This window comes from Suncus etruscus, chromosome 7 (genome assembly GCF_024139225.1).
Source record: "Suncus etruscus isolate mSunEtr1 chromosome 7, mSunEtr1.pri.cur, whole genome shotgun sequence".
NCBI lineage: Eukaryota > Metazoa > Chordata > Mammalia > Eulipotyphla > Soricidae > Suncus > Suncus etruscus.
This window is the reverse complement of record NC_064854.1, coordinates 61,791,963-61,804,462: the sequence shown is the minus strand read 5'-3', so window position 1 is coordinate 61,804,462 and position 12,500 is coordinate 61,791,963. Positions and strand designations below refer to the sequence as shown.

General features: G+C 51.9%; 1 protein-coding gene across 1 annotated transcript; it reads right to left on the bottom strand.

Moving 5' to 3' along the window:
• Positions 1-169: 169 nt before the first annotated feature.
• F11R (F11 receptor) lies at positions 170-12,500 on the bottom strand. The gene is made up of 10 exons (XM_049777072.1): positions 12,401-12,500; positions 3,118-3,186; positions 2,872-2,979; positions 2,614-2,760; positions 2,269-2,471; positions 1,632-1,734; positions 1,428-1,535; positions 1,298-1,310; positions 1,085-1,136; positions 170-818 (listed from the first exon to the last, which is right to left on the bottom strand). The coding sequence occupies exons 1-10, from the start codon at positions 12,459-12,461 to the stop codon at positions 783-785; spliced, it is 900 nt and encodes a 299-aa protein (XP_049633029.1). The 5' UTR covers positions 12,462-12,500; the 3' UTR covers positions 170-782.

The window sequence follows — 12,500 nt, the reverse complement described above, 5'->3', positions numbered from 1 at the left end:
CTGTTGAGGAACCACACATTCGGCCTAGGGAGAACAGGGTAAAGGAAATCCAGCAGAGAACCAGATGAGGGCCAATGGCCATGGGGAGGAGGCTCGAAATGCAGAGCAAGAGGGTGAGATTATTGTTTATAAAAGGTAGCCCATCATCCTATTTCAACCTACAAGAAGCTTTGACAAACCAAGATTTTATTCTCAGTAACAACCACTTAAATGCACGCATACACACACAGCCATAATACATACACACCTGAACACAGCATGAACATATGCATACACACACATACTCAGAGAGTTAGAGCATACATCCCCAGAGCCCAGAGATCTTCACTGGATCTGTCCATGAGCTGCAGTCAGTCAGACCTGGAGCTGGCCTGGTGATGATGGGCTATGGTTGCTTCCTTTACATCTGTGGGTTGCTGGCAGGCCTCCCCAGAAGGCTACTAATTCCCCCAAACAAGCTCCTGTTCCCCTCCAGACACAGCTGTGCCTTCTCCCTGAGTTATCTCTGCTGCCCTCAGCAGTCCCCCAAGTATGGGAAGAAGCACCCAATGCCTCAATGCAAGATGGTTGCCGAGAACCGATCACTCCCACCAGGCATGTGGAGGGGAGGGGGACCCATGGGCACATCCTGTGAATCCCAATGGGGACAGAGAACCCACAGTGGTGTGGAGAAAGTGAGCATGGGGTGACATCCTAGCTAAGACAGGACAGTGAGGCATCAATGCGCAAAACCAGGCGTTGGGCCAAAGTCCAGTAGCACCTACAGGAGGGCAGAGACCGCCTCACACCAGGAAGGAGGAAGTTTGCTTGAACTGTCCCTGGGGAGACAAAACATGCAAAGTGTCAGTGTGGACACAGCTCAGACCCAGGCTCTGCCGTTCAGAGGTCTGCCCACTCCTACTCCAGGCTCCAACCAGTTCAGAGCTCTGCCCAGTCCCATAAGGCTCCACCCATGCAGAGCTCCATACAATCCTATCTCAGGCCCCACCCAGCTCAGAGCTCCACCCTCCCATTCCACCCCAGGCTCTGCCCAGCTCAGAGCTCCACTCCAGGTTCCACACACCTCCAGCCCTGTCCACCTCACCTGACTACTACGGGCAGAGGGCTGGCTGTAGATCACCTTCTTGCCAGGGGTCCTGAGGACAAAGCCACAAGGAAGAGATCATCAGCACCCCCACATATACTTTCCCACTACCTGCTGGCCTCAGGAGGTGGAGTTGAAATTGTTCAGCACCCAGAGATGGGTGGAGGAGACCTCTCATCCTTCATCTTGAGCCTCAAAAGCACTCTCACTCACCCTTTCTTGGCTCCTGCAAGAGAAGAAAGTAGACAGTGAGGAAATCAGGGCCCCCAGGATCAACTCTTAGACGGCACAGCCCAAAGAGCACCCCCAAAGCAGGATGGAGCAGGAGAGAAGAGGGACTCACTGTCGAAGTAGCCACGGCTGTAGGCAAACCAGACACCAAAGACCAATAGTCCCAGGAGGATCAACGTCACCAACACGGCAGCCACAATGCCTCCCACATTCAGCTCCACTGGAGGCACAGACATGGGGTCAGGCACCTTCACCCCACCATACCCCTACATTCCAGGGCAGGGAGGGGAAACAGACTCATGTCCACCCCACTCACCAGCTTCCATGCGCACTGCCTCTGACCTCATTGGGGTCCCCACCCCATTCCGAGCCTCACAGGAGTAGTCCCCGGAGTCGAAGGCTGACAGGGGGTCGAAGACCTGAAGACAAAGGAATGTTGACAGCAGGCACAGACACCAGATCTAGCCAGAGGTAGCTCAATGCATATCACCACCCCCGAAACACCAGGGTTTTGTGCCTCATCCCACCCCAATGTTTAACTTTCAAAAGAAGTCAAGAGGGTGAGGGAGATAGCAAAAGTTATGGTACTTGCCTCACAGAGTCGAACTGGTTAAATCCAGCACCATATATTCTTCATGATCACCACCACATGTGCCCAACCATCTCCCCCCACACAAATATAAAATTCCAAAGAAAGGCCAAAGGTGGTCGGGGCCAGCGAGAGCACAGTGGGGAGGGCGTTTGCCTTGCATGTGCCCACAAAGTTCAATTACTAGCATTCCCATATGATCTCTGGAGCACTTCCAAAAATAACCAGTGTAGAGCAAGGAATAATCCCAGGTGTGCTCCTCACCAAAGAAAACAAACAAAAAAAGAAAAGCCAAAGGTAATGTAGAGATTATTCAAAGGAGTTCCTGGGTTCTAGAGTTCTAGAACCATCCCCCATCACATACCAGCTCCCCCGTTTTCTGATTGAGGCTGTAGGAAGAGTTGCTGAAGGCACGGTTGGTCTTGGGGTTGGCAGGCATGGGTACCCCATCCTTGAACCAATAGAACTCAGGTGGAGGAGACCCTTCCTTCTCAGAGCAAATGAGCACGGCACGATTCCCGATGGTGGCAGAGGAAGGCACATGCACTGTGGGCTTGGAGGGAGGAACTGGGGAGTGGGGGCAGAGACCATGTCGGGATAGTAGGTGGGGTGCCCACACTTCCCCCAGGCAGGTGTGATCTCTCTGGGTACCCATCTCTGGCAGAAGACCCTGAGCGAAGGATTGTGGTACAGATGGGGGGATACACACCAAGCACAATCAGCTCGATGTTGGTTTCGGCATACTTGTTGCCGCCCTCGTCAGACACCATGCAGGTATAAATCCCTGAGTCCTTCCGGGTGGCCTGGGTGAAGGCAATGCCCGAGGGCACGATGTGGACCCGGTCGGTGTAGGAAGCTGGAGGCAAAGGGTGCATGAATGAGCTGGAGCACACGTAAAAGCCAGTCAAGGATACACATGGGGCTTTCTTGTACCCCTTAGGAAGGACACAGGGCCCTATCAATTCACCTGTGATCTTGCCATTGTAGCAGACAAGGCTGGTGATGTCCCCGTGAGTAAACTTCCATTCCACTCGTGGGGAAGTGTAGCCGGAGTAGGAGCAGGTTAAGGTGGCAGCTATGTATGTGTTGAAGGGCAGGGAGAGGAGATGAACCGGAGGAACAGCCACGCCCAAGTTTCCCCATTCCAGGAATAAAGGTGCTTGCCTGGTCCGTAGGGGCTACACCTGCCCAACCTCCAGGAACCCCAACTCACGACTGTTCTCAGGAACACGAACTTCCGGTTGTGAAGTGTCCACAGACCCTCTGCACAATGCCACACAGCCTGGAGGGGTACAGGGAAGTCAGGGTATGAGGTTGGGAAACCCCACTTGTCTTCTCTCTCTGCCTCTCAAGATATAATAGGATTCCAGGTCCTGTGTCTTCCCAGCATAGCCCATTCATGAAACTTTCTTTGGAGAAAGTATCCCTACATGTCACTGAATCCAATGCCCATAGAGGAGAAAAGGGATGAGCACTGCCCATGGCCCATGCTGTAGGCTCTGCCTTCAAATGATTTCCAGGCATCAAGCTCCACCCCAGAAATTTTTATACTTCAGAGACCTTCATATCCTAGACCTAAGAGATCTCCAGGCTCTACCCCCAGAACCCCACACTTCAGTATCTACCCCCAGAGTTCCACACTCCAGGCTCCACCCGTCCAGCCCATTCTGCACAGTCCCCTCCTCTCCAAGTTGGGGCCCTAGTACTCCAACAAGCGTCTGTGACACAGTAATTGCCATCTCAAGGCAAGATGTCAGGAACCAAACTGGGATGCAGGATAAACAGCAGCTTCTAATTAAACCTAAACCAGCCTTTGAAAGTCACCTCTTTCCAGCACTGACTCCAGTGAGGCCACTAACCCTCAGGGCAGGCCCATAACCAATCTCAAAGCTTTCCTGTGCGCATCTATCCCACTGGGGTCCCAGGCTCCCTGACCCTCATGGAGCAGGCCGTGACACCCAAACCTGTGTGTGGAACAGCCAGCCTCAGCACCCACCACCACTCACTGACACACACAACACACCCATACATTAACTTTCCACAGGTGCCTATGGAGCTTCGGCCTCACCCTTTCTCCACACTGACAGAAACCCGGAACCCCAGGGGACACAGCTGCATTGTGGGCACCAAGCTGGGCCTCGATACCAATATCCCACAATGGGAGCCGTGGGTGAGGACTCCCTTCTTCCTGCTAACCCAGGACTATCTGCACAGATAAGGGCAGAGAGAAACAGGATCCCAGCAGAGGAGGGGGACCTCAACCTTCTTGAAGTACAAGCCCCATCTTTGTAGGCTGAACCCCAAATCCCAGAATGTGATGATTTGGAGACAGGACTTTGAAGAAGCGACAAAGGGAATAAATGAAGCACTCAGGTTGAACCTACATCTGAAGCCAAGAGGCCGTGAGCACTTGGTGTCTCTACACACAGTGGGTGACGTTTCATTCACCAAGGCCTTTGCATGAACCTATCAGGTAGTGGGGGTGAATTCAGGGCTCCCTTGTAACATATCTACGAGGGGCAGAGTTGGGACCAACCCAGGCTATTATCTTCCATCTACAGTGAGTGCATCACACACGAAGCAGACGTCACATCCCAAAGCAGAGGCTGGCACTGCGCCCAAAGAATGAAACTCTGCACCACACCCACTACCTCAACATGGGGTGTGACCGTGGCCCTGAACACAGGGACTAGCTGGGTCCTATCCTTGGCAGGGTGTGGCCCTTATAAAAATAAACAAGCTAGGGCCCAGAGAAATAGCACAGCGGGCGTTTGCCTTGCAAGCAGCCGATCCAGGACCAAAGGTGGTTGGTTAGAATCCCGGTGTCCCATATGGTCCCCCGTGCCTGCCAGGAGCTATTTCTGAGCAGACAGCCAGGAGTAACCCCTGAGCACTGCCGGCCCAAAAACCAAAATAAATAAATAACATAAACAAGCTAAAAAAAAACCGATTAGAGCCTATAGTCAACTACTCCCTAAACCATACTCAGAATGCAGTTTATGAGGAGGGTGGGTGGCTCACATCTCTTATCTATGTCTTCACAATAAACAAGACATGTGCAAGAGATTCCAGTCAAAGGAGGAGGAGCAGAGGACAGACTCCAAAGGTAGGGAAAGGCTTGGGACAATAGGACAAGGGCACTTGCCTTATACATGGCTGACCTTTTGAATGATCCCTGAGCATATCATATCTGAGTGTGACCCACCCCACAAAAAGAAAAAGTAGGGAAACCAGAAAGCTCTCAAGAGGAAACACCAAAATGAAACAAAGCTGGCAAGCAAAAAAGAAGAGGGACAAAAACAAAGGCTTAAAAAAAAAGAGGGGGGCCGGAGTGATAACACAGTGGTAGGGTGTTTGTCTTGCACATGTATGATCCAAGAAGGACCTGGATTCAATTCCCAGCATCCCATATGGTCTCTCGAGCCTGTTAGGAGCTCGAGCTGGAGCACAGAGCCAGGAGCAACCCCTGAGTACCGACAGGTGTGGCCCATAAACAAACAAACAAAAAAGGGAAGGAAAGATTAAATTACAGGAAATATCCACAGGAAAGGATGCAAGGGGCATTTAAAAAGTAGGGTGTGTGACAGGGTGACTGAAGGTTAGGTGATAGGCCAGTGTGATAACACAGTTAAAGGGCATTTGTATTAGATTTTTTTTCTTTTGGTTTTTTGGCCACACCCGGTGATGATCAGGGGTTACTCCTGGCTCTGCACTCAGAAATCACTACTAGGTTGGGGGACCATATGGGATGCCAGGATCGAACTGAGGCTCGTCCTGGGTCAGCTACATATAAGGCAAGCACCCTACCACTGAGCTACCGCTCCAGCCCATCTACCTGTATTTGATTTTTAGCTACTATTTTGGTGTATGTCCCACTGCAAACCGAAAATTATGTATCCAACTTTAGTGGTTAAATATTAATTTGCACAGTTCCAGGGAAATGCATAATGGTAGTTTTTAATGGTTTTCAGCTATCCAATTGGGAATGTTTCCCAATTGCTGTGATGTTTGATTGTGTGTAGTATTTGACAACTTATTCTCAAAATTATGTCTGCAAAAATGTTCTAATGTGGGGCTGGAGAGATAGCATGGAGGTAAGGCATTTGTCTTTCATGCAGTAGGTCATTGGTTCGAATCCCGGCATCCCATATGGTCCCCCAAGCCTGCCAGGAGCGATTTCTGAGTGTGGAGCCAGGAGTGACCCCTGAGCGCTGCCGGGTGTGACCCAAAAAACAAAAACAAAAAAAAAGTTCTAATGTCTTTAACCATAGAAGTCGATGGAAAAGGAACTTGAATACTATAGATTCTTATTACAGTGCTCATTATAAGAATGCTCAAAAAAAAAAAAAATATATATATATGTATGTATATATATATATATGCAGAAATGTTTTTGTGATTTTGTTTAGAGACATTTATGAAAATGGAATTCGGATGTTTTAGACTCATATTACAGTGCTTGTTGTAACAATGTTTAAGCTTTTTCAAATTGAGGCCAGAACAATATAGCACAGTGGTAGGGCATTTGCCTTGTACCTAACTCACCGGGACAGACCCAGGTTCAATTCCCAGCATCCCACATGGTCCCCCAATCCTGCCAGGAGTGATTTCTGAGCACAGAGCCAGGAGTGACCCCTGAGCACTGCTGAATGTGATCCAAAAGCCTAAATAAATAAATGCTTTTTTTTGGGTTTGGGGTTACACCTGGCAGCGCTCAGGGATTACTCCTGGCTCTACCATATGGGATGCCGGGATTCGAATCACCGTCCTTCTGCATGAAAGGCAAACGCCTACCTCCATGCTATCTCTCTAGTTCCCAAAGAAATTTTCACATTAAGTGTATCTACAGAAAGGTTCTAATGTTTATGTTCAGAAAAGTCTATGAAAAAAATTGTGATATGTATAAGACAAAGATATGGAAAAAGCTGATTGTTTTGAGAATGTATGCACAATCTGAACTTGAATGCTTTTACAGAATCTGCACTTCAATGCTTTTACAGCCAATTTTTACTGTGCCTATGCAAAATACAACCACATTTATTTTTTTATAAAATTTTTTTGTTTTGTTTTAAACAGAAAGGATGGAATTGTAAGATGACACCCAGCTATTAACCGAAACAAAGGCAGTCCCCCATCTTCCTCTTTACCATAAACCTCTTCCTTTGATATGTAAAAGCCCACCTGGATAAGTACTTTTGTCTCTCCATTTTCCCCTTCCAAGTGAATTGGGAATGGGTTAATAAGCTTGTGAGACAGGACTTCACGACGCTTTCCTGACTGGCTTGGTTTATTAATGCTTTCCTGACTGGCTTGTTTTATTAATTCTTTGCAGCTACCCAGCTTCTTCAGACCTGCCTGCCTGGGGGTGGAAATGCAGTATGTGGACTTTTATTTTAGGTCATGGGGGTATTTTAGGTCATGGGGGTACTGGAGAGGTGGCTGGGTACAAGGAGATGTACCACATTTCCTGGAGCACAGGAGAGGTGGAGTGGAGGAGAAAATTCAGGAAAAATTACACTGTATGTGTTTATCCAAGGCAAAGCTCAGGAAGGACCAGAGAACAAAACAGGTTTTGCAGGCAGGAGCCCTGAGTTGAATCCCTGCCACCACCAGCTCCCCACCCCCCTTCAATATCACCAGGAACAAGGGCACCAGCAGGTGTGGCCCAGACATAAACCAGGTGGAGCTGAGTTTCAGTCGATGGTCTGACTCCTCACCCAATCTATCTCCTTCCGCTCGCTTACTTCCCCACCACACAGCCCATATGAGGTGCTGTCGGTGGCATTTCCTCATTAAATTTTCAGAGATGGGCTCGGGCCTGTGGCAAATGAGACTCAGGAGAGGGAGAGGCTGTCTCACAGCCCTGAGCTGAGACCAAGTCAGCAAGTCTGAGGCACCAACCAGGCCAGCTGGACCGCACACCAAGCAGACTAGCTAGGAAACCCCATCTGCCGGGCAAGAACCTCTACAAATGTCCCTTGGTCGTTCAAGGCCTTTCCCTGGACAAACTACTCTTTCTCCTACATCTAGGAACATCTAGAAGCCTGTGATTTCGAAGAAAACAAAAAACAATCAGGGGTCCTCCTGGGAACTTTAGAACGAGGACAGCACAGAATGACTTAGCAAAGCAAAAAAAATGAAAACACGAAAATATTCCCTGGAATGGGTAAAACAACCCGGGCTTAAGCTTGTAGAACACTCGACTGTGTTATTTCTCCAGCTCCCCAAAATTGTCTTTAAACTGCTTATTTATGTATGTCCAGCACACGTGCACAATCCTTCAGAGGTGGTCACAGAAGGCCACACACACACACACATGCAACGAGGATGCAGTACAGCCAATCCATATTCCCCTTGGTGGGTTTGTGTCTGTGTGCCCCTGGGAACACAGAGACTGGAAGATACATGGGATGGCTGCTCACTGCTCTTGGTAGAAGCAGTGCTGAACTGGTCAATGGTCAGAGGGTACAGGCACCCTCCAGATGACCAGCCTGTGTCCTCAGCGCACACCCACACAGAGGCCCATTTCACTGCTTTGTTTAGAAACCTGTGTTTAGGGCCAGAGAGAGATTATACAGGAGTAAGACACCTGTCTTGCTGTAGCTGACCCCAGTTCCACTCCAGACACTGGACACAGTTCCTGGGGCCCTGCCTGGAGGTCTCCCTGAGCACAGCCAGGAGTAAGCACCCCCAGGTATGGCCCAAAAACAAAAAAACAACCTAAGGGCCCAGAGAGATAGCACAGCGGCTTTGCCTTGCAAGCAGCTGATCCAGGACCAAAGGTGGTTGGTTTGAATTCTGGTGTCCCATATGGTCCCCCGTGCCTGCCAGGAGCTATTTCTGAGCAGACAGCCAGGAGTAACCCTTGAGCACCACCAGGTGTGGCCCAAAAACCAAAACCAAAACAAACAAACAAAAAACCTAAATCTTTTGCATCTTGTTCATTATTAAAATTGTTATTGTCAGGGGCCGGAGAGATAGCATGGAGGTAAGGCGTTTGCCTTTCATGCAGGAGGTCATCAGTTCGAATCCCGGCGCCCCATATGGTCCCCCGTGCCGGCCAGGAGCAATTTCTGAGCCTGGAGCCAGGAATAACCCCTGAGCACTGCCGGGTGTGACCCAAAAACCAAAAAAATAAATAAATAAATAAATAAATAAAATAAAATTGTTATTGTCAGGACTCTGAATTATTTTATTGGGGAGGGGGCAGGAAAAAAGGCAGGAGGCAGGCAGGCTGACTCTGAATTCCCAGCTCATCCCACATCCGCCCTGCACTAGCTGGGGCCTCCCAACACCCCAAGAGAGAGGAGCAGCTACAGCCAAGTGAAAGGCACTAGGCTGCCCACTTGGTCCACTTCCTCCCACATACCCACCCCAGCACCTCAGTAGCTGGTTCTACCCTAATCTGGGGCACAGAGCTTGAAAGCCAAGGACTGAGTTTGCCAGGTTAGCAGATGGACTGTGAGAGAGGCTGACCTGACCCCAAGGCTCTCTTGGGCATTTACTGGGGCGGGGCAGAGGAAGTGGGGGCTTTTCTTCGGAGAAGGCATGCTGAAGGGGGGTCTGTAGAACTTTCAGAGCCAGACCCCCAGAGGGCAGAGGCTAAAAACACTCTGAGCTCTAGGCGCAGGGCAGAGTGCCCAGGGTTCCCAGCTTTTGGCTCCTTCTCAGTCTTGCCCCAGAATTTCCAGTTGGACGGCTCAGCCCCTCCTCCTCCCCAACTCCCCAGAGCAGGGAAAGAATCCAGGCAGGACTCCACAGGCAGGCCTGGTACCGAATTTCCGCCAGCTGCTTCCTCCTCCCCTACACAGGAAAACTCAGTGACACCAGTGGGGACTTTGGATACAGCCTGGCTTATCGGGAAGTCCCAGGCAGATGAGCAACCTGGCACGTAGGGCTGGGACGGACATGGAACACACACACACACACACACACACACACACACACACACACACACACACACACACAATCTCCAAACCCCTCTGGAAATGCTAGCAAAAGAAACAGAAGCAGGTGTAAGAGGAAAAAATATCTATTTACAAGGCTAGTGCTATCTGTATAGGACAAAGGATAAAGCACAAAGGATAAACAATGTCCACACCCCAGGACCCCTGAGCAGTAAACTGAATAGAAGGAAGCTGGTTTCCACTACACCACCACTGGACGGTGACCTCGGGGTAGAGAGAAGGCAGCGGCCTCGGAGTTTCAGAGGAAGAGAAAGTAACCAGCCAGGTCTGGAATTCCAGAGTTCCAGTTCCTGGTTCCAGAGGCGCCAGTCACTGGGTTCAGGTTTCCAGGGAAGAGCTATTTCCTGGGAGTAAATTCACTGGATAGCTGGACAGCTAAGAGGCGGGGAGAGGGTTCAGAAAGTGGCGGGTGACTCACCGGTTACAGCTGGGGGGTTGAATCTAAGTCTGGACCACAGAGCTAGAAGCTGCGTGCCCGAGGTGGCTGACGCAGACTTGGGGGAGGGGACCCCGCAAACCCCAGGGAGGCACAGACCTGGCTTCAGCCAGTTTCCCTTTCGCCTCGGGAGGCAGGGGGGGGGGGGCAGTTTCCTGATGGAGCAGGGTGCTTTGCAGGCTCAGTCACCGGCCCCTCCCTGCTGCCACAAAGCTTTGTGAATAAGGTGCAAGTGCTCAATTGAGGCACAGCCCGGGAGCCCAGCGGCTACTGAGCTGGTGCCCAGAACCACGCGATGTCCCAGGCTAAGCACAGGTCTAGGCTTGGCCTCAGAGGCTCCTTTCTCGCCCTGGGGGATTTCAGGCTGTCCCTCTACATCCTCTGACCTACTCTCCCAGGGAAAGACAGCGTCGCTCTACCCTAGCTGACCCAAAGGGTAATGGCTGTCCAATGACCCCTTCCAGCTTGCCTGCATACCTGCGTACCCTATTACCCAACCTGGTTCCTGCAGAAAAGGGGGGTGCGTGCGAATCAAACTTCTCCCCGACCAGCTCATTTCCCACCACTGGGCAAGAATGCCCCTTTCCGAACCCAAGTGTCCTGTCCAAAGAGGCCACTTTCTGGGCTCTCATTCCAGGCCTCTTCAAAATTCACCTCCAGCTCTGAATGTCCTCCACAAAGGTATTGCTGCTGGGAAAGGAACATTGTGAGCGTCTCAAAAGGGAGGGACTGGGGGCTCCACTGGGGAACTCCAGTCTTGCATGTGTGAGGACCAGGTACAATTCCGAGCACTGCTGGGAGGGCCTCCCGAGCTCCAAACTGGGAGTAGTCCCCAAGTTCAGCCAGAAAAACAAATCACAAACCTCCAGGGGAAAAAAAAGAAACACCAAGATCTTTACAAGTTAAGTACTAGATTAAATTCCCACCATCACCAGGAGTAGAACTCTAAGCATGAGCAACAGAGAAAGGAGAAGAAACAGGGAGGAAAAGGGAAGGGAGAGGAGAGGAAGAGACAATGGGGCCATGAGGCCTCAGGCCAGCCTGGAGGGGTCTGGAGTGCTGGGGGACAGCATGGGGAAAAAAGAACCTGCGGTTTCGCGTCCAGGCCTGGACTAGAGTGGACTGAGCTGGCCCTGCACTGGATCTGCAAAAGCCATTTCCCGTCTCTGGGTAGTTTCCTTCCCCGCACAATAGGGCTCCGGTCCCTGGCCGAGGCTCTGGCCGGCCCGCGCTTTGATAAGGGACAAAGGAGAGGTGAGGGCGCCAGGCCCAGCGTCTCCACCCTCTGCAGCAGCCAAACAAAGCCCGCCGAAGCCCGAGATTTTCTGCACTTCCCTGGGGGGGCGGCCTCCTTCCCACTCCCGCACCTCGCGGTCCACACCGGCCCCCCACAAACACACGGCACACCCGCACAGGGGCAGGTGCTCGGCGGCGGCCGGAAGAAAAAAGTTGCTCACAAAGGAGCAGGGGCCGAGGCTCGGCTTCGGGAAGGATCCGACCAAGCCAAGGGCGGCCGGCAGGCGCCTCCCGGGACAGGCTCCGGGTCAACAAACTCCCAACGGCGGCAGGACTCGGTGCGGGTGGAACTTGGAACGCGCGCGCCGGAAAAACTCCCCAGGTTTCGATCCAGCGCGTCGCGGACTTTGCTCCCGCACACCTTCCCCGGGACGCCCGTGAAACCCCAATATCCAGGAGGGTCTGAGGCCCACCTCCGGGCTGGAGAGGACGAGAGAGAGAGAGAGGGAGAGGGCCAGTGTGAGGGACCCCCGCAAAGGAGAAAAGAACTAGAGGAGGCGGGCAAAACGTTCCATGTCCACCAGCATGGGAAGTGGGCTTTCGAGCGGACCCCTTCCTCGTTATTTTTTGGGGGGTCTCTAGCCAGAAGTACAAGTAGGGATGGTCCGCAGCTGGTGGCTGGTGGTGGGAAGGGAAGAGTCTTGGGAAGGGGAAGGGAGAGAAGAAAGGGCGAGTTCGGGAGGCGCCAAGAGGAGCACGAGGGGCGCTGAGTTTCGGGGTGCCCCTTTCCTCCCGCGCGGGTCAGGGGCGCTCCCGGACGACACCCTCCAGACGCCTCCCGACCCCGCGCAACTCACACAGGACCACCGACGTGAAGAGCTGCGCCCGTCGCCTCCCGGCTTCGGCCCCCGACCCCATGGCGCTGAGGACCCCAAAGGACAGCCGCGCACTCGCCGC

Bases quoted from the DNA above. Each gene is read 5' to 3' on its own strand.
- F11R (XM_049777072.1), bottom strand. From the start codon at position 12,461: ATGGGGTCGGGGGCCGAAGCCGGGAGGCGACGGGCGCAGCTCTTCACG. The intron at 2,761-2,871 runs GTGAATTGATAG...CTTTGCCTCCAG, and splicing joins CTACAATGGCAAGATCACAG to CTTCCTACACCGACCGGGTC. The intron at 1,536-1,631 runs GTGAGTGGGGTG...CTGTGCCTCCAG, and splicing joins GGCAGTGCGCATGGAAGCTG to TGGAGCTGAATGTGGGAGGC.